The sequence below is a fragment of the Delphinapterus leucas genome, chromosome 7, assembly GCF_059928025.1.
Source record: "Delphinapterus leucas isolate spDelLeu-1000000601 "Yukka" chromosome 7, BTC_Dleu_Yukka2, whole genome shotgun sequence".
NCBI classification, from domain to species: Eukaryota; Metazoa; Chordata; class Mammalia; order Artiodactyla; family Monodontidae; genus Delphinapterus; species Delphinapterus leucas.
The window spans coordinates 45,623,874-45,644,706 of NC_143135.1; the positions used below are offsets into that span (position 1 = coordinate 45,623,874).

General features: G+C 42.7%; 1 protein-coding gene across 1 annotated transcript in view; it reads right to left on the reverse strand.

The window, feature by feature from the left end:
* Window positions 1–248: 248 nt before the first annotated feature.
* The window catches only part of SWAP70 (switching B cell complex subunit SWAP70), a 78,597-nt gene continuing 58,012 nt past the window's right edge, over window positions 249–20,833 (reverse strand). Inside the window, exons 4-12 of the mRNA XM_022555669.2 lie at window positions 20,564–20,791; window positions 18,117–18,263; window positions 16,879–16,987; window positions 14,982–15,163; window positions 10,109–10,216; window positions 8,346–8,512; window positions 2,863–3,061; window positions 1,814–1,910; window positions 249–1,456 (exon numbers count right to left, since the gene is read on the reverse strand). Coding sequence (XP_022411377.1) covers window positions 1,350–1,456; window positions 1,814–1,910; window positions 2,863–3,061; window positions 8,346–8,512; window positions 10,109–10,216; window positions 14,982–15,163; window positions 16,879–16,987; window positions 18,117–18,263; window positions 20,564–20,791 — 1,344 coding nt within the window. The 3' untranslated portion in view covers window positions 249–1,349. The remainder of the gene's footprint in view (window positions 1,457–1,813; window positions 1,911–2,862; window positions 3,062–8,345; window positions 8,513–10,108; window positions 10,217–14,981; window positions 15,164–16,878; window positions 16,988–18,116; window positions 18,264–20,563; window positions 20,792–20,833) is intronic.

Consider the following 20,833-nt stretch of genomic DNA (forward strand, 5'->3'; position numbering starts at 1 on the left):
AAATCATCTTTGTAAGTTCCCGTTTGTGAGCTGACACATCCACCACGGTTTCCCACACGAGTGACTCAAATGCCAAATTTGAGGCCATAGCTAACTTCATGATAGCACTGGTTTGGGGGCTCCAAACTGCAAACCCAGTGTTTTCAGGAAGTGTCCCTAAATCCAAGTTCATCTCATTATATGAAAACATGCACACATACACACAACCTTACTCTCCTGTCCTATCAAATCAGACAGTTGAAAATGTATGCTCTTCTGGTATTTTTTTATTTTCTTACTGATTCCATTTTACTAAAACAAACAAAAACCATACAAAACACTTTTAATATACCTTAGAAAATTAGCCAAAAAATTAAGTTCAGCATATTACATTGTACAACATTTAGGTAAGAATGTTTGAAAATTATAAATATTTTGTTCCTTCTCAACACAGCATGTCACAAAAATACATTTTAAAACTTTCTTCATGAATGATTCCTAGAAATGATCATATCCCTATTTATCAAGGAAAAGGTCTGATTAGGACAAGCATTCACGGACACCTGAAATGTTCTGTACAGTAACTACAAAAGTAAAACCAAGGGGTCTGCCGGCACTTGGACAGTTGAAACCATTTTAAATATTAGGAGGAATTCAGTTAGTATCAAGACATCATTCCAAATGGGATTTACTTAGTTCATCTCCGTGCTGTCCTTGACTCGTAAGTATGTATCTCAGCCAAAGCATTGTTTGAAAGACTTCTGCCTCCTTGAGATAGCGCCGCTGGGGCCAGGATGCCAACCGGTCACACTGCATGAACCTGCACAACCAGAGACACAGACGGCAACCGCTTAGTCAGAGCGAGGGCCACGTGCGAGAGAAACGCCTTCTCCAGTAGAGCATCCGTGGTCACAGGCAGTCCACGTCAACTGCGGGCCACGGCGAGCAGACTGGCCCATCTAGTTTAGGAACAAGCACTCGGAGGAGGAAGAACAACGGCCGGCCCGCAGAGGTTCTGGTAGCCGGTGAGCTGAGCGCCGCTCGCTGCCAGCCACACGCCGCGGGTCAATGAGGGCGTCACTGCGCTGTCCGAGCGCTGGCCCCACCGGCAATCTGAGGGAGCTAATGGGAACTTTCAGAAGCTGAAGTTTTCAGAGAAAGGGTAAATAAAGAGCTTGACGATGCTGACTTTTTTTTTCTTTTCAGGTAAGCCCTTCTTTACAGGCAGATAAGTAAGAAGGCTTCCTTAATATACTGACCAGGAGGCACTGAAAGAAGAAGAGTTAGAAGCAGCAAAGCCAGGTCCTTTTGTCTTTAGCATAAAGCTTTCCAGTTATACTCAGAACCTACATAACTGACATGACTTCTGCTCACTCTGTGGCCTTCTTTCCTTTCCAGCTCTTCTCTCTCTCTTCAAGTTCTGCCTGGGTGAAAGCTGCAGGGCCCCAGTTAGTGATCAGGTGAGGGTTTTTTGAACCTAAGAGACAAACATGCATTAAACATAGGAAGTCTTATATTCTTCAATGAACATTATCATTTTTCCACAGACAAAGGAGTAACTTTTCTACGTTATTTCTTCTCTGAGGAACATCCATAAAGGTTATACCAGCCAAAACAACTAGAAGATGTATACAAAGGGGATTAACCAGGCCTTCTTATCTATCAGAGGGCAAGTGATTATTCAAGAGAAATTTACTGTAAACGGCTGGGTTTCTGTATATTTGGGCTGAGGAAGTTTGTTTTTTGGGGTTTTTTTTTTAGCACAATTCAGGTACACAGATAAAACAGAAAAATAAATTGACTAAATATCTGATTACTTCAAAGAATGTGTTACCTGGTTCTATCAATCGAATTAACCCTTCATGCTGGGCCACTCTGTCCTTCCAGCTCTTGGTCTTGTTAGCTGCCATCTCCAGCTTCTTTTTAACTCCCTGGAACAAAAGCAGATTTTAGACTATGCAAACACACAGGTAGTTTAAGAGTCAAATAACAATGATTAGGCACTTACTATACACTAGTGGATTATCTCATTAAGTCATCACAGCCATAAGAAGCACGAAATATTATTATCCCGTTTTACAGATGTGGAAACTAGGATTCAGAGCAGTTAAGTAACCTGCCCGAGGTCACACAGAGGACCTAATTCGCACTAATTACAGATGAATATATAAGATCCTTGTGTGCCAGTTACGGCTTACTGCCTCTCGGCTCCAAATCCACCCTTCGCTGTCTTGCCTGTGCTGTTAGGCTAACGTTCCCTCGACAGCTGGCACCACTTAAGCTTCGTTAGTGGAAGGGCTGGCGGGACACTGCAGGAGGCTCCACTGTGCTCTGCACAGCAGCTCCTGCGGCAAGTGGGACACCCATGGTGCTCACACCAGTGGGTTTTAGCGGCACCTCCACTGTGGGCAGCTTCCACCAGTGCCCCAGAGGGTGGCTTCCCAGTCTCAGCACCTCGCTGAGCTTTTCTGCCACCCAGTGGGCGAAGGCCATGCCCTCTCCAAGAAGGACTGGCTCACAGCACTGGGCTAAGGGAGCAAAGAGGATGTGTTCCTCCCCTGGACGCTCCGCCTCAGCCCTAGAGGCAGTGGCTGCTTCCTGTGTCTGCCCTTCCTGCAGCTCAGAGTTTTCTTTGCTGCTCAGGAGGTAATCCCCTGTTAGAGTTAATAGTCGTTTATATTAAACCTTCCCTGTTCATATTGCCGGTGTAGTTTCAGTCTCTTGATTGGACTCCAACTGTTACGCCCCATCGCCTGTAAAAAAATTCCTACCTACAGCTAAACACAATTCTTACACCGCTTCTTACAGTAAAGCAAATATCCTGTTGCTTTAAATGTTTAAGAATATTTAAATGCACGTGTTTGCAGGGCTGGGTTTAATGACCTCGTACTGCTCAAGTGCTTGCTTCCGCTCAAGCTCCAGCTGTTGCAGCTGCTCCACGGCTTCCTGGAGGGCCTGCTCTTTGACGGCGCGCTGGTTCTCCAGCTCCTGTTTCTCCGCCTCCGTGGTGCGAATGGCCTGCTGCTGCTCCAAGTGCCACTTCTCCAGCTCGGCCCTCTTGGACGACTCTTCCTCCAGCAACCTGCGATGCGAGCTCGGCGTCAGACCCTCCCGGTCACCGCCCCTGACCCAGCAGATGTCGGAGCACGCCAGAGCCGCAGAGAAGCCTGGGGGTCATCTAACCCACCGCTCATTTCACAAGAGGGAAACTAGATTCACAAAGTGGCTAAGGTGACTCATGAGTCCTGCTCCAAGCTCTGTTTCACCCTTTTATGAAAAAAAAAAAATGACAGTAAAAATAACATGCGTTGAAGGCTTAATGGGCCAAGAAGGAAGTGTGTTTTCTCAATTAATCCTCACAATAAACTTAAGTACTATTATTATTATTCCGTTCAGAGATGAAAAAAGTGAGGCACGAAGGTTAAGTGACCTGCACTAGGTCATTCACCTGGCAGGCAGGTGGCAGGGCCATGTTTTGAAATTTGCCGGGTTGCTGTAACATTAAAACATTTTTTATCTAGTGAAGACCTATCACCAAGGAAAAAGCTGACTAATGAAAGCAAGAGAAGAAGGAGCTGACAAAAGGTAGAGTGAGCAGACACCGCTTCCTAACGAAGCGCTGCCCGTCAGGCTCTTCACCTTCCTTGCTGCTAACCCTCCACGATTCTGCAAGGTGTTATTATCCCTGCAGATGAAGTCAAAGGGTTTAAAAGTATGACGCACAGGTAAGTAATGGCTTTCAACCCAGGCCTGTATGACTTCAAAATGTTATCTCTTAATAACAGGCTACCTATCTGAGAATATCCAGCTATGCCAGTATTTAATAAATAAATTAACGTGCAGCCCTACCTGTACCCAAAGTGTAGACAATGTGGTTAGATGCCAGCCCAGGACGGGACGCATCTCTACCGGCTTGACCATCAGAACTATGGTAACAAGCCACACGGCAGGCCAGTAACTACTACCCAAGAGCGTTGGCGCTTCTAAAACCAACAACAGCAGAAGTAACGTAACAGACTCTACAGCCCCTATCTGACTACCCCAATCCCCATCCCCAGTCCCACACCATTGTAAGAATTCCCTCTACAACATCCTACAGGGTTGTTCTCCAGTTCTGTGTGATGGGCCACGCTTCACAAACCGGGTCAGTTTATTTCTGGCAGCCTTGATTCTTAGAAAGTTCTTCCTCAAGTAAAATGAGCTCTCCCATCCCCTACCCCGGGTTCCACCAAGGGCCAATCTGCACCCTCTGAGACGTCCCTCGGAGTGTGACATCCGCAGTGAACACATCACTGCCAACGTGGGCTGACCAGTGCAGAGTGGACTCACTTACTCAGTGTGTATATATTCCACACTGTCCATGTGCTTTTCTAGGCACAGGGGATACAACAGTGAATGAGACCGGAAGGATTCTTCATCCTAGTGGTGAAAGTCTGGAGGGGAAGGGACATTTGCAGGAGGTTAGGCTGCCCAGCCTGAATCCCCTTCACGTGTCTAGGGATGTCTTGATGGAGGCCACTGACACAAAGGAGCAGAGACAGTGAAGAATTTATCTTTTGGTGGCAGCAACATCTAGTGTCAAGTGATGGCAGGAGCAATGGGGACAACTGACTGACCGACCCACGGTGCCAATGTCGACATCAGTGGCACCCTCGCTGGGCTCTTGCCGTGGCCTGGTCAGGGCTGCTCAGCCTCCCTTGGTTCCTGCCTGTGTTCAAGGCCTGGCCACCTGCCTTTCTGTGGAATTGGTGAGTTTCTCAAGAACCTTCCAACAAATGCTTTTATTGCTTTAGCTAACCCAAGTTGGTTTCTGTGGTTTACAAACAAGACTCCTGACTAAAGACTTGAACCTCTCTGTGCCTCAGTTTCTTCATTTATAAAAAAGGAATAGGAACTATACCTACCACCAAAGGTTTGCTGATCCATTAAACGTGATAATGCAAGTAAGGTACTTAGAACAGTGCCTACCATGTCATAAGTGCTGAATAAATATCAGCTCATATGATTATGGTGGGACTATTACCTCATTTGCTCCGAATACTTCATGAAGGCTGCCTGAGAGTATATGAGGTTTTTGGCAATCAATCATATCAGGGAAGTAAAACCATGAATCTTTTCAAATGAGCTGCTATTAAGCCAAGTATCCTGGATCCTATACTTGTTATGTTGATATTTTAAATTATCTTCTTGCTCTAAAACCATCATTCCAGCCTGTCAACACCTTTTTTGAATGCTTATTTGACATTCTATACGTTGCATATCTTCCCCATCTGCAGATGAGCTAAAGGAACAGAAACCAACATACTCCGAGTGACCACCAAATCCAGACGTTACACGAAACTCTTTGCAAGCATCCCCTCCCTTACCCTTCACAACAACCCTACGAGCTTATTGTATAGATAAGGAAATGAAGGCTGCAAGAAATGAACTAACTTTTCTAAAATTACACAGCTAGGAAGTACCAGGGCTGGGAATCAAACCCAGACCTCACTCCAGGGCTCAGCGCCAACCTGCCTTCAAATACATGAAGAGTATTATCGCATGGAAGAGACTGTTGTTCCACATGGCCCCATGCGTAGAACCTGGCTCCATTTGTTCAAAAAAGACTCCTTGGGCACTTACTGTGTGCCATACCCTGTACTAGTTGCTGGGAATACAGACCTAAGGTACGCTCCTAGGCCTCACAGACACAAAAATTTAGTGGGCGCAAGTTATAACCGGACAGACTATGGCTCCGTCTCAAGAACTTTCCAATGATTGAGTTGTCCAAATGTTAAATGAACAGTTTCCTTCTGAGTTCCCATTCAGGAGAGGATAGATAACCTTCAGGATTACACATTTTTTTTAAAAAACTTCAATTTTAGTGGGAAAAAAAAACCCCAACAAGATCCAGATGGCTCAAGTCAAAGTTCTTGTATTTAAACAATTCACTATAAAAAATATCTCTGGGAAAATTTAAGACACTGACAGAGAAGGCACCGTCCATTGGAAGAACAATGAGATGCCAAACGTTCGAAGAATGACTTGCTATTGCTTAAAGAAAGGACAGAGGCTAACTAAAAAGCCCTCTAGGGCTTCCCTGGTGGCGCAGTGGTTGAGAATCTGCCTGCCAATGCAGGGACACGGGCTCCAGCCCTGGTCCAGAAGATCCCACGTGCCGCGGAGCAACTAAGTCCGTGCTCCACAACTACTGAGCCTGCGCTCTAGAGTTCACGAGCCACAACTACTGAGCCCACGTGCCACAACTACTGAAGCCCACGCACCTAGAGCCCGTGCTCCGCAACAAGAGAAGCCACCGCAATGAGAAGCCCACATACCGCAATGAAGAGTAGACCCCGCTCACCGCAACTAGAGAAAGCCCGCGCACAGCCAAAAATAAAAATAAATTAAAAAAAAATAAAAGCCCTGTATATACACCCTCAGCCTAAGATTATGTTACAGTTCATTAGTACCAGACTTAAATGTTTCTATCTCAACTCCACGATGACTTCCCTTGATTTCCTACCCAGAAAGGCCTACCCTGAGTGGGAGCAAGAAGAAAGCCCCCTTTGCCAATCTGACAAAATGTCCCTCTGGGGCTTCCCTGGTGGCGCAGTGGTTCAGAGTCCGCCTGCCGATGCAGGCGACACGGGTTCGTGCCCCGGTCCGGGAAGATCCCACATGCCGCGGAGCGGCTGGGCCCGTGAGCCATGGCTGCTGAGCCTGCGCGTCCGGAGCCTGTGCTCCGCAACGGGAGAGGCCACAACAGTGAGAGGCCCGCATACCGCAAAAAAAAAAATGTCCCTCTGAATCAGGCCCAGCCTCCTGTGACTTCGGGAAAGAGATGGACTCGCCTCACTTAAAAATGACCACTAGAGGGCGCGAATCTGTCCACTTCAAGTTCCAAAAACTAAAGTCAAGTTCCAAAAACTAAGGTAAAAGAACAATTTAGAGTAGTAAAATTCATAAAATGGCCTTATATACCCCAAGAAAAACTAGTTAGTTTTTGTGCAGTAATATCAGCTTATTGGAGCAGAGCTGTATGTAGCAGTTATATTTGCATTTAAAAGGTTGAAACCATTTTGCCATTTACTTAAATCACAGTGTACAAAATAATTAGCCAGAGCTTTTTTTTTTTCTTTTTTTTTTGGCCGCATTGCACAGCATGCATAGATCTTAGTTCACCGACCAGGGATAGAGCCCGTGTCCCCTGCAGTGGAAGCACGGAGTCCTAACCACTAGATCGCCAGGGAATTCCCTAGCGAGAGCTTTTTAAATAACAATACTCATGCCTGGGCTCCTATCCACAGATATTTTGATTTACTAAATTTGTGACAGGCCCTACATGAGTATTTTTTAAAAGCTTTATAGGGGATGATGATATTTACCACTGGTTAAAAACTACTGGCATCAATTATCCAAAACTGTCTTATTCAAAACATCACTCATTCTATAAACATGAAATAACTAATACTTTAATAAATTTCTGGAGTTATCTGGTTTCCTTTATGATCTAATCTCTGCCGTGTCATAATGAACCTCCCTCAAAGCTTCAGAGAAGTAAATATATATAACATATCTCACCTGTGAATTCTCTGCACAAGGTGATCTATAAACTCTTGACACATCACAAATGATAAGGAGGTTCAAAAACGTCTAATGTCCCTTAGAATGTCTCTCTTTGCAAGTCACATGGGACCAAACCTTCCCATGCAGTGGATGGTGTGCTAACATCACTGCCCAATAACAACAGGGTGGTGGTTCCCATCCCCTGGTTAACACCATGGTGAACACACACTTGTGGGACCCATAAATGCCAGGCAATGTGCTAGGCATTTAATTTTCTATTTAGAAGATAATTTTTTCCTTAATAGAATCAACCTTTTCAAAACCTAATTCATTTATTTTTGAAGTCATTTTTGGCAACATACATAACAAAGAAACCTCCTTCTTTCTTTCCTCCTGAAGATTAAAAGAACATCTGTTGCTGCTCCACGTGTGGCATGGCAGCCATGGAAAATGTACCCCAGCTCATCCCACAAGTGCTCCTAAAACAGGGGGCGTAGCTTAAAGCACAAGATATGCCTGCACTGACCAGCTGGGGAAACAGTTTTTAGCGCTGCATCCCCTGACATGACATCTTAAAGAAAGCAAATGGGGAAGCAAGTTAGAAACTGGGAGAGGGTAGCTGAGCCCTGTCTTTAGCCCTATAAGCAAGGGTCTCCCAGCGGCCCAGACTGGGAATAAATAGCCCAGCCAGCCAAGCCCCCAGGGTCTCTCCAATCTGTCAGAGACCCCTCCCTCTCCAGCAGAGTTAGTCATTCCTAGAAAGTGTATGAGGAGTCCAGGCAAAGCACATAAAGCACAGAGGATGAGGCGATCGGCACCTGGCCTGAAGCTTCCGCACAGTCTCTTCATCTTGCCGGGCCTGCCTCTCATCCTCGAGAGCCTCCTGCAGCTTTAGGTACATGTCTTCCAGCTCCCGGACCCGTTGCAAATACTGTTCCAGTTCAGAGGATTTCTGGGCAACCTGTTCTTCCATCTGCTGCCTGATCTGACGGTATAAAAGAGTCATGTTTAAACTGAGGTTGGCTTCGCCCTCAGGGAAAGCCTCCCGCTCCACCACCACCCTGAGTGAAGCCACAGCACAGCCCACAGCCGCAGCCCATCAGGGTGGACAGGGCCCGTCCTTCACTCCCCGAAGACTGAGGAAGCGAGAGCACCACGCCCAATGCCAAGACCCAAGACCACAACCAAAGAGTCTGGGCCCACAAACTACACCCTGAATGCTATTCTCCTGCCCTGGTATATTTCTCATCCCTTTCACTCCACATTTCAGACTCAAGAAAAAAATATTTCCCTGTATAATTTCTCTTTAAACTCCTTTCTGTCTTAAAATCACCATCTTTCTACCAAGAGTCTCCTCTAAAGAGAATGAACCTTTTCCCAGTCAGAACAGCCGAAGGGTTAAAATAAGGGGGAAAGGAAAGACTGGCCTGCAGTGAGCCCTTCTGCACTTACCTGGCTGCCCAGCACCCCGTCCTTTCTCCCTCTCTAGGGCACCTCTGGCCCCAGGGGGACCTCAAGCACTTAATTAGTGTTCTAACACATTTATGGTTTCTCCATTCTAGCTAAAAGAGCTTTGAATCTCTGCCTTGTAAGTTAAAAGACAAGGACATCCTAAATGCAATAACATACACATTAGCATACGTCTCTGCAGTTTATAAGACACTTTTGCTTGCATTAGCTTAGTTCACCCTCATAAGGGTCATGAAGGATCATACGACTATCCCCCTAATTTGAAGAAGAGAAACAAGTTATTCATGAGCAGGAGCAGAGGACACAAACCCAGATCTTCTGGCCACGAGGGCAGCACCCCCCATGTCATACATGCCTTCTTCTCGCGACACAAACACGTCCACTTCAAGTCTGAGCAACAAAAAGGTGCTAAAGGGAATGTCACAGCACCTATTTAATAGGCCCTGGGCCCAGCCCTCTCCCACACACTGCAACTCATGTGAGGAGACCTGTGTTCCAATTAACCAGCTCGCTGCCTGAAGCGACCTGGACCTTGGGTCTCTTGGGGATGAGACCCTCTAATCAGATGATGAGTCAGAGCCGCCAAGAGCGGCAGGCCAGCGTTCACGTGTTCTCCTGACTTCAGAACGCTCACTCTGCTCATGACAGAGGTGCAACGTCATGGAACTTATGCTTACTTTTTCCGTAGCTATTTATTTTCCAAGGCAAGACTCTGAAGGCTGAAAGGGATGCTATTAATAATTGTACCAGGATGGCAGGGACTGTCCCAAGCAAACCAGGAACTTTAGTCCTCCTACCCACAGCACTTACCATCCCATCCCATAAATTTCTACTTGGGGGTCTTGAGTGCAAGGTTTACCTTTATATCCTTGGCATGGTACCTGGCATATAGAAGGTGCTCAATAAACCGATAATGAATGAATAACAAACATGTAACTTCCCCAGGAGCCCACTGCAAGTCAGCAACAGAGCCAAGCTGGCAAGATGATCTCACTCTAGCCTCCCAGCTCTTCACCCTCCACCAACCCAGGCAGGCTTTTGCCCCTCTGCCGACCTGGGCTGGCTCTGTGAGTTAAGGCCACAGCAGCACCTCTGGGCATGCGATACTCACAAGCTTCTCCCGCTCCAGCTCCGTGCTGAACCTGGCCTGTAGTTCCACTTGAGTCTGAAGGCGCTTCTTTTCTTCTTCTGCTGCCCGAGATGCTGCTTCTTCTAGTTTCTACCCCAAAACCCATCCACAGAAAAGCAGGGAATATTACAATGGAAGTGCATTTGGAGAGAAATGGTCACACTTAAACATTACGGAGGAAGTCAAACATTCTCAGTATTCAATAAAGACCGAATAAAACTTGTAGATCCACTGGAATTCCATTCCAACAATTTTCCCAGTCAACATACAAAACAAATTAGGTAAATGAATGATTCCTAATAACTCTGAACAACATTTTGCCAAGAAAATTTTAGTACAGTCATTAAGTTAAATTCACTTGCAAATGCATTCATGAGGTTCGCATCTATTTCTTGAGCTTGTCCTATACAGTTTTGTCATCTTAACATTATTCCTTAAAACTTTATCAGAGCTCAACTTCCCAAAGGGTGCATGAGGAACTCCACAGACCCTTTCCCTGGCAAAACAACATTTAGAAGAAAAGCAAAAACAACCATTTAAAGTCTCTGGGAATTATCCTAAAAGCATACAGCAAACGGAGAACACTTAGCAAGAAAATCAACTGAATCTCCCCAAGAATAGTGAAAGTCTATGGCATGTGAGCCACGGTGCAGCCCCCTCTCTGCCTACTGCTCCCCCGACATGGCAGTGGAAGGAGGCTCTACCCCATGGCCATGGAACCAAGAACATAAGCCTCCCTCTCTCCTCAGTTTCCAATCTAGGGCTAAGGTATCTCACAGGAGGGTGTAGACAAAAAAATGTTGCTTGCCATTCCAATAAATAAAGAACATTGCCCACCATCAAGCCATCAGCCACTGCAGCTGTCCCAGCAGTGCACCCTGAGGGGATTCAGGATGGAGGAAAACAGGATACTGGCCCTAGATGGTTAAGATGCATATCTAAGAAATAATTTTAATGAGCTCAGATTTGCATCTTCCCATACATTGAAAAGCACTAAAATCATTAACTTGAAATATCTGTTTTTTGTGATTAGCAGTAACTACATGTTTTGTTTTGTTTTGTTTTGTTCAACAAAAATTCCTTTGTATCCTGGCTCCCCGCTTACCTCTTTGGAACAGTTCCTCAGAGCTGAGAAGCTTTCTCCCAGGCTGGCTAGAGTCCTCAGTAAAGTCCCCGAATAAAACATAACTCTTAGATTTTAGCTGTGCTTTTTTTCAGTCGACAAGACTAACAAACTAAAACCACAGGCCAGCTAGAAGTCTGACAGGGGAAGCCAGGGGAAGCCAGCAAAGAGCCCCCGTGTAGTAGGAACAAGTCTCAAAGACAGGCCTCAAAAACTACATGTGGGCCAGAATTTAAATATCAAACTGTGGGGGCCAGGTAGGTCCCAGGGCATTGTTGAAAACAACAGAGCCACTGTGAGATGAACAACTGGAGGTGATACCAACAGAGGCATCCGGCTTAACAGAGAGCTGAGAGACTAACAGAGATCAGAAATGGAGACAAAGAGCTCTGCTGCCACATACAAAAATAAGCTCAAAATAGATTAAAGACCTAAATGTAAGACCAGATACTATAAAATTCCTAGAGGAAAACACAGGCAGAATACTCTTTGACATAAATCACAGCAATTTTTAAAAATCTATCTCCTAAAGTAAAAGAAATAAAAGCAAAAATAAACAAATGGGACCTAATTAAACTTTAAAGCTTTTGCACAACAAAGCCATTGACAAAGCGAAAAGACAACTTACCAAATGGGAGAAAATATTTGCAAATGATATGACCAATAAGGGATTAATATCTAACATATATAAACAGCTCGTACAACTCAGCATCAAACAAACAAACAACCCAAAACCTTGTACACTGTTGGTGGGAATGTAAACCGGTACAGCCACTGTGGAAAATTGTATGGAGGTTCCTCAGAAAACTAAAAAGCAGAACTACCATATGACCCAGCAATTCTACTCCTGGGTTTTTTGGGTTTTAATATTTATTTATTTATTTATTTATTTGGCTGTGTCAGGTCTTAGTTGCGGCACACAAGATCCTTGTTGCGGCATGCAGGGTCTTTTCGTTGTGGCACGCGGGCTTCTCTCTAGTTGTGGTATGTGGGCTGCAGAGCGCGCAGGCTCAGTAGCTGCAGTGCATGGGCTCTCTAGTTGCGGCGCACGGGCTTAGTTGCCCTGCAGCATGTGGGAGCTTAGTTCCCTGACCAAGGATCGAACCTGTGCATTGGAAGGTGGATTCTTAACCACTGGACCACCAGGGAAGTCCCCACTCCTGGGTTTATATCCAAGAAAAACAAAAGCACTGATCTGAAAAGATACAGGCATCCCAATGTTCACAGCAGCATTATTTACAATTGTCAAGATATGTAAGCAATCTAAGTGTCTATCAACAGATGAATGAATAGAAAATAGATGTGGTGAATACATATCTACAATGGAATACTACTTAGCCATAAAAAATAATTAAATTCTGCCATTTGCAGCAATATGGATGGACTTGGAAGGCATTATGCTAAGTGAAATAAGTCAGACAGAGAAAGACAAATACGGTATGATATCACTTATATGTGGAATCTAAAACATACAACAAACTAGTGAATATAACAAGAAAGAAGCAGGCTCACAGATACAGAGAATAAACTAGCAGTTACAGGGGGGAGGGCAAGATAGGGGTAGGGAAAGTGGGAGGTACAAACTGTTGGGTGTAAGATAGGCTTAAGGATGTATTCTACAACACAGGGAATATAGCCAATATTTTGTAATAACTGTAAATGGAGTGTAACCTTTAAAAATTGTATAAAACAAAAGAATGCCAAAAAAAGCCCTGCTGACACCTCAGTCACCCCAAGGCACTGTGTGCACGCCCAAGGTTGTGCTTTGGAGGAGGACAGTCAGAGGCTGCACACCATGAGGCAAACAGACTCCACTGAAATAATCCAGCCAAATCATGAAACAAATAAATGAGCAAACAACAATAACAAGCTTTTGGGGAAGGGGCGAAAGCCATATCTAGTGTTGCTACAATGTATTATCTAAAACATCCAGTTTTCAACAAAAAATTATGAGATGTGCAAAGAAAGAGAAAAGTGTGACTCATACGCAGGGAAAAAAGCAGGCAATAGAAACTGCCTTTGAAGGGGCCCAGATATCGGATTTAGCAAAGACTTCAAAGAAGTTAGTTATTATATGTTCAAAGAACTAAGGAAGCCATGCTTAAGGAAGTCATAGATGATATGATGATATCCCATCAAACAGAAAACATCAATAAAGAGACAGAAATTATAAAAAAGAACCAAATGGAAATTCTGGAGTTGAAAAGTACAATAACTGAAATGAAAAATTCACTAGAGATTCTCATACATACATTTGGGCTGTAGGAAGAATCTATCAAAGATAGATTGATAGGGCTTCCCTGGTGGCGCAGTGGTTGAGAGTCCGCCTGCCGATGCAGGGGACACAGGTTCATGACCCAGTCCGGGAGGATCCCGCAAGCCGCGGAGCAGCTGGGCCCGTGAGCCGTGGCTGCTGGGCCTGCGCGTCCAGAGCCTGTGCTCCACAACGGGAGAGGCTGCAACAGTGAGAGGCCCGCGTACCGCAAAAAGCAAAACAAAACAAAACAAAACAAAACAAAAAAAGATAGATTGATAGAAATTATGCAATCTGAAGAACAGAGAAGAAAACAGCATCAGAGAAATGTGAGACACCCATTAAGTACACCAACATTCACATAACAGGAGTATCTGAAGGATAGGAAAGAGAGAAAGGAGAAGGAAAAATATTGGAAGAAATAGTGACTGAAAACTTTCCCAATCTGATGGAAAATACTAACCTACACATCCAATAAGTTCAATGAACTCTAAGATAAATACAAAGAGTTTAACACATACTTCATATCATACAGACATACATACACATCATAGTAAAACGGTGGAAAACCAAAGACAAAAAGAAAATCTTGAAAGCAACAAGAGAAAAATGATTCATCACACATCAGGAAACACCAGTAAGACAGACAACCAACTTCAGAAACAGAGGAAGTCAGCACAGAGTGTGGCATTTCTAGGGGTTGCAAAGGGAGAACCCCACCAGGAATTTGGGGCCTTAAAGTATGCCACATCCCAGGGCATAGGTGCTGCATAGGAGGACACAAAAGGATGCTTGAGCTTGTGGTTAGCAGGTGCTCAGTGATTCAAGGCAGAAAGGATCAACCCAAAGGCGCCCCAAATAAAGACCATGACCACACACTGAGGACTCGGCACCACACCCAGAATTGTGATATACACAACTGAGGAAGAAAGTTTCCCAATGAATGTCAACTATCTCATACAGCCTGTGGTACTTGACCTCCTAGCCCTGAGATGGAAAGAGAAGCTGACCCAGACTGTATCTTTGACTCCAAACAATAAGTAAAACCCCACAATTCTAACACTAAGGGTCTTCCAAGATCCTCATGAGTGAAGATGGGAGCTAAGGGGGAAAACCTAAAAAAGCAACAGATCCTGTCCAGTTCACCAAAAGTGACCTTGACATCCTTAGGGGAATACAATGTCTCATCTTTCTCTGACAAAATTCAACTGTGCTCATTGTTCTTATAAATGTTCTTTTCTGGTCAATGAAATGTCCCTGCTACCCTGAGACCCTCATAACTTTCAAGGGCTGGGTAAACCAGGGCGTCTCACTCAGTGGTCTAGATGTACTTCCTGCGAGCACAGTTCACAAAAAAAATCTCTCTACGGTTGCATTAACCTAATCTTGGTAGAACCAAAGCTCTACCAAGTAAGTGAGGTCGCTGTGGCTTCTGCAGTGAAATGAGAGCCCGCCCCCAGCCCAGCGTCCACGCCCACCTTCCTCACGGTCTCCAGCTCCTGCTGCTTGTTTTCATTTGCCACCTGGAGCTCCTTCATCTGTCGCTCCAGCTCCTCCTGCTCAGCCAGCACCTTCTTCCGGAGTTCTTTCCGACGCTGGCGGGCTTCTTTGTGTGGTGGGGGGCTGCCCAGCTTCAGCAGATGGATGGTAGAATGGATGGCTGTGAAAGGCATGGGAGAAAAAACAGGGAATACCCTTCATTCTTTGTAAGCCTAACATGTAAATGGCATAGTGGGAATAAAACCAGAGACCCAGGATAATTCTGATCCTGCCACTGAGCAGTGGTGTGACCGTGAGCAAGTCACAGAGCCTCTTACAGCACGGGTTTCTCATCTCTAACATGAGAGAGATGATCTCTGAAGTCCCTTCCAGCTCCAAAGTTCCGTAACTGCCTATCTGTGCTTAAACAGATCTTGATTTGGGAATATCACACACATTTGAGGAAATCCCAACACTTCCAACTCCCTTTCCTATGCTTCCCAAAAGGCCAGGTAAGAACAAGACATAGCAAGGGCTGAGATATAAAGTTCCTGGTATCTGATTTGCTACCTGCTGTATTTAGTCTGCCCCTCATCTATACCTTATGAAACCATCTCCCTATATACTCCCTTCCCGAGGTGATAATAGCAGCTACCATTTTTTGAATATTTGCTATATATACACCCTTTACATGCATTATATAATTTTTACGTGAAACCTGATTTCTTTCCTGATTGTTTCAATTACTTAAAGAGCTAATACTTTCACATTGTTCAAACTCAAAAGCATGAAAGGACACAGATGAAGTCTCGCTCCTACTCCTATCCCCCAGTACTGAGTTCTCCACTTCACTAGCAACTAATGCTAACAGTTTCTGTGCATCTTTCCTGAGATACTTTAAGCATATACAAATAAACATGTATATACGTTCTCCATCTTCTGTTGACACAAATGTTGGCATAACACACTCTTCAGAGCCTTGGAGAGCTTTCCATATCAGTACATACTGCACAGTACTGCACAATTCTCCACTGTGTAGCTGTACCATAATCTGTTCAACCACTCCCCAATTAATGGACGTTTAAGTTGTTTGCAATCTGTCACAAACATTTCTGCAATGATGTGTCATTTTTTAAATATGCAACTATATCTTCATTTTCTAATTATGAACCCTCACAACAACCTGAGAGGTCGATACTATTATTTGCCCCATTCCACAGAAGAAGAAAGCTGCTACAGAATTCCTAACTCAACCCCAGAAGCCCAGGAGAGAGGATTCAGACCCAGGTACACTTGCCTCAAACTCTTAAACTACATCAAAATGACCATAATTTTCAATAAAACAATTTTACCTGTGTTCAAGAATATAACATTCAGAATCCTCTGTCATGATTAAAAATAAAATCTCATAAAGTGTTTCATTCTTTATTAATTTTGGAGTAATACTTTAGTTTGAAAGTTATTAAATCAGAAGTTTGCATTCTTGAGATAATTATTTGAAACTAGTGATTTCTTGTGAAAGTAACAGATCCTGAAAATTACTTGAAGTATTCAAAAGCTATTGCACAATTCCTCTTTTGTTTTACACGTTACTAAATACTCAAAATGGCTACTTTAAAATTCTTTATAGTCCTTAAAAGGGGAAATTCCATGTTCTTTAAATAGTAAGAGTAAAAAAACCTAAAATGTCCAGTTTATAATTTTCCCACACATTCATCAGGCAAATGAAATTGATGAAAATTTTGGGAACTCCTCTCACTTTGTTATTCTTCTAGCTACTGTTTCACATAGAAATAACTATAGACAATGAGGAAACAATGCCGAGTATCTTTAATGATATCCAAAGCTGAAAGAGCTCTCAAGTTATATCATGACAAGTAATAAAAATTACCTTACCCTGAATCCACTCTTGTTTCTTCTTCTTATCTGAAGCACTGATTTCAAAGGTCTTATCAAAACATTTTATGAGAAAAAGGCATTTCTTTCCATCTTTGTCAGGCAAGGACTAAGACAGAAAGCAAAATTAGTCTTTAAAATTTTATTTTAAAGTATTTAGATTAAGTTCAACCTTAATTATTTATATAAGAAGTACCTATAAATGAATATTACTGATTTTCTAATGCTGCCCCCTAGGCAACAGTACTTATGGTGAAAATGACCCTGGATTAGTGTACTACACCTAGACTGGGAGAACCAACACCACCTGATGGGCCATGCTTTGGGCTTTCCTGAGCACAGCAACCCTTGTACCTTAGCACATCTCTTAAGGGAACCCTGGAAGATATACCCATGGACTGTTCCAATAGGTCTTGACTCCTATAGGATATGAGGCTTCTAACCCAGGGTGATTCCCACACCCTCCAGATGCGTCTCTCCCTTCCTTGCACCTGGGGTATTGTTGCTGGCAGGCTGTGGTTCTTGTCCTATATCCTTATAAGTAGACTGGTATGGCCTATGGTAATCTTGTGAGTCTCCATGTTTACTTGAATCTAAGAAGACCCCTTACTGGGCACTGCACACCCTAAGACATTAATACATACCATTTCAACCATCAAAACACATTATCATTTATGAATGAGATCTTAGGTATTTTAAATGTTCTTCAACAAATACAGATGTGGCAATAGTTCAGCTATAAATTAAAAACTCAAAACTTTATGTTCTTGAGGACTTCACTTCTTTAACCAAATTAGCAGCTGTGACTAAAGTATTCTGAAAGTCACCCTAAGTATTCCAAGGCAATGCTCACATCTTCTTTTGGTTTATCTATTACACTCAAAATGGCCCAGGTTTTCTGATATATTCATGATTTCAAACACTTTCTTACTGAATTTTTTTTGCTTTATTTTCTTATTTATGACTCCATTTTATTCAAGAAATGATCCCTTAAATGTACAAATGAGATTTAATCCCTATATTTTATTCTCAAGTATAAGAAAATAAACTCACATTAGAAAAAAATTTTGTCAGGTATCTAATTTTTTGGTTCAGAAACTATGGCTACTGTATGCCTATATTATTTTGGAAATGTAAATGTTAAGATTATTTTTAAGGCTCTGGAGTCTAGAAGAAGGAAGATAAACTACTTGAACAGCAGGGGGCAGCACTGGAAAGAGGTAACCGTTGACTCTTACCTCCACACAGCAGTTCTCATCCAAGAGAATGTCTCCTTTCTTATCTTTCAGATCCTCACTCACATAGTAAGAAATTATGTTGGGTTTTAGTACAAACCAGCGTTCAGTCCAGTTTTTCCGTCTATGGCCTTTTTTCATCATGTAACCCTATGAAAGATTAAATCTGATATAAACTCCTGTCCTTTTATTTATAAGAGCTGATACCTCTTCCTTGACATTCTTGCCTACTCCATTATCTGATGTGTGGCCTTGAATACATGAATATCAAAGGTTCTTGCCCTTTGTGGATCATGAACCCTTTGAAGAGCTACAAAGGCAGGGCACTATACCCAGTCAAATTCATGCAAGCATGTGCAGATAAAAGTTTACATAGTATTTTAGACACTCAGAGACATCTCCTCCCCCCACCCAAACCCCCCAACCTCGCCAAAAGCTATATGCAGATAAGAGACTGCAAGACCCCCTGATGTTAACAGCATTGTGGGGTTTCTTTTTTTAATACCTTATCTTTTAGGGATGCCTACTGAAATATTTATAGATAAAATGAAATGTCTGGATTTGTGTCAAGATAAGACAGGAGAGGTCAAAGTAGGCAGGGAGGATTAACCAGGTATCAGTGATTCCTGGGGCTGGGTGATGGATATACGAGAGTTCATTATACTATTCTATCTGTTCCCTTTAAAATAGAAAACACAAACACATGCACACACACAGTGATCTGAGATTCTCAGTAAATCTAGACCTAGGCCTCACAGTGATTCTCAGTAAATCTAGACCTCCATCAATGAAAATGCTAAAACCTATGAGTCAACTTGGCCAAGCGTATCTTCTCAGCCAGTCACCCTCTGGCACCAAAGTACCTCTCTACCTGACCTCACAATTCTGGAGGATGACTCTGCTCCAAAGGAGCAGAAAAAGAACTGGACCAGTAGTTAGGCTACTGGCTTCTAAGTATAGCTTCTATGCTCACACTTACTAGCCCTGTGCTTCCTTCCCATATATCAGCATCAAAGGTGTATGATTAAAAATTTTACTTCAGCAAAACTACACATTTATTATAGGCCAAAACCCTTCAGTACTATTCAAGAATAACTCACTTTTTTTTTTTTTTTTTTTTTGTGGTACGCGGGCCTCTCACTGTTGTGGCCTCTCCCGTTGTGGAGCACAGGCTCCAGACGCGCAGGCTCAGGGGCCATGGCTCACGGGCCTAGCCGCTCTGCGGCATGTGGGATCCTCCCGGACTGGGTCATGAACCCGTGTCCCCTGCATCGGCGGGCAGACTCTCAACCACTGCGCCACCAGGGAAGCCCTAACTCACATTTTAAATAGTAAATCTATAGGTGCTGATAGCTTGTGATAGACTATACACATTGTTAAATATATGATAATATCTTGGCTGTATCATTTGCTTATTACACTAAGTTCTAATCATATTACTTGTTCAGTTTGCTAATCCTTGAACATTTAAGCCAAAGCTATCTCATACTGCAATTCATCTGTAGTTCTATATTCTGCCATCCTAATCTGTCTGGAAATTCTCTTCAGACAGAGACCATGTCTCATAATTCTTTGCAGCACCAAAAACTTACACAAATTAAGCCTCAATTAATTTTTTTGATGGGCTCCATTTGGAGAAAAGAGCAAAAACAATATCACCTAACAGAGCAAAGAAAGGACCAAAGTAAGGAAATCCCAAATCAGAGCTATTATTCAATGTAATAAGGTAGGAAATCTAATCTAATCCACTAAAAATATATAAATTCTACTTAATAAGCATTAAGCCTCCATATGTATATCAGATGCTATGCAGGTGCTGAGAAAACAAACTTTATCATCTAATATGATAAACACAACTTTACTATATAAAGGTATTTTTTCCCAAAAGAAAGAATATTTTTATGATTTTATAAAAATAATATATATCATATATATAAAGAGAGATCAACATGTATAAACATATATAATAGTAAGTCCAATAATAAGAAAAGAACAAAGAATAAAATAAAATTCACAGAAATCCCACAATCCAGCAGCAATCAACATTTTGGCACTCATCCTTCCAGACAGCTCTACAAACACAAATCACATTGCATGAAAGGGATGACAAGACACCTACTGTTCAACAAACTTTTTTTCACTGAACAATATGCCATGGGATCTTTCAGATGAATAAGTATGGATGTACACGTGACATAAAAGTACTTTAAAAATGTTTAGAAATGTGATCATTTAAACAGTTATTTCAAAATAGTAATTTCCCAATGCTTAACTGTAATTCTTTACAATGAAAGCCTAACACAAGACTGGGAAAATAAGAAACTTTATTCCTGTTCTAAATCAGTGTAAAAGTATAAGTGACTTAGACTCATCTTTGTAATGCAAATTTGTTTTATTTCAAACATGTCAAATTCTAAAGGTAAGGAGAAATAGTGTTATAGGACTCTTACCTGTTTCAGCACATCTAATATAAGCTCATTAAAGACCTCATTAATTGCCATGGACACTGTCTGCCGATCCATGCCTTTGCTAAACTGTCCATTTCCAATAAGCTCAATCAGTTCCCACACGGAAAGGCCATCTTTACTGTCATCAAAGTTGATTTTATAATTTTCAAATTGTTCTTGTTGCCAACCTCCTCCCATAGCTTCTGTAAGTTTCTTAAGCAGGTATTCAATCTATATAAAGAATTTTTAAAACATTATTTCATAGCAAAAAAA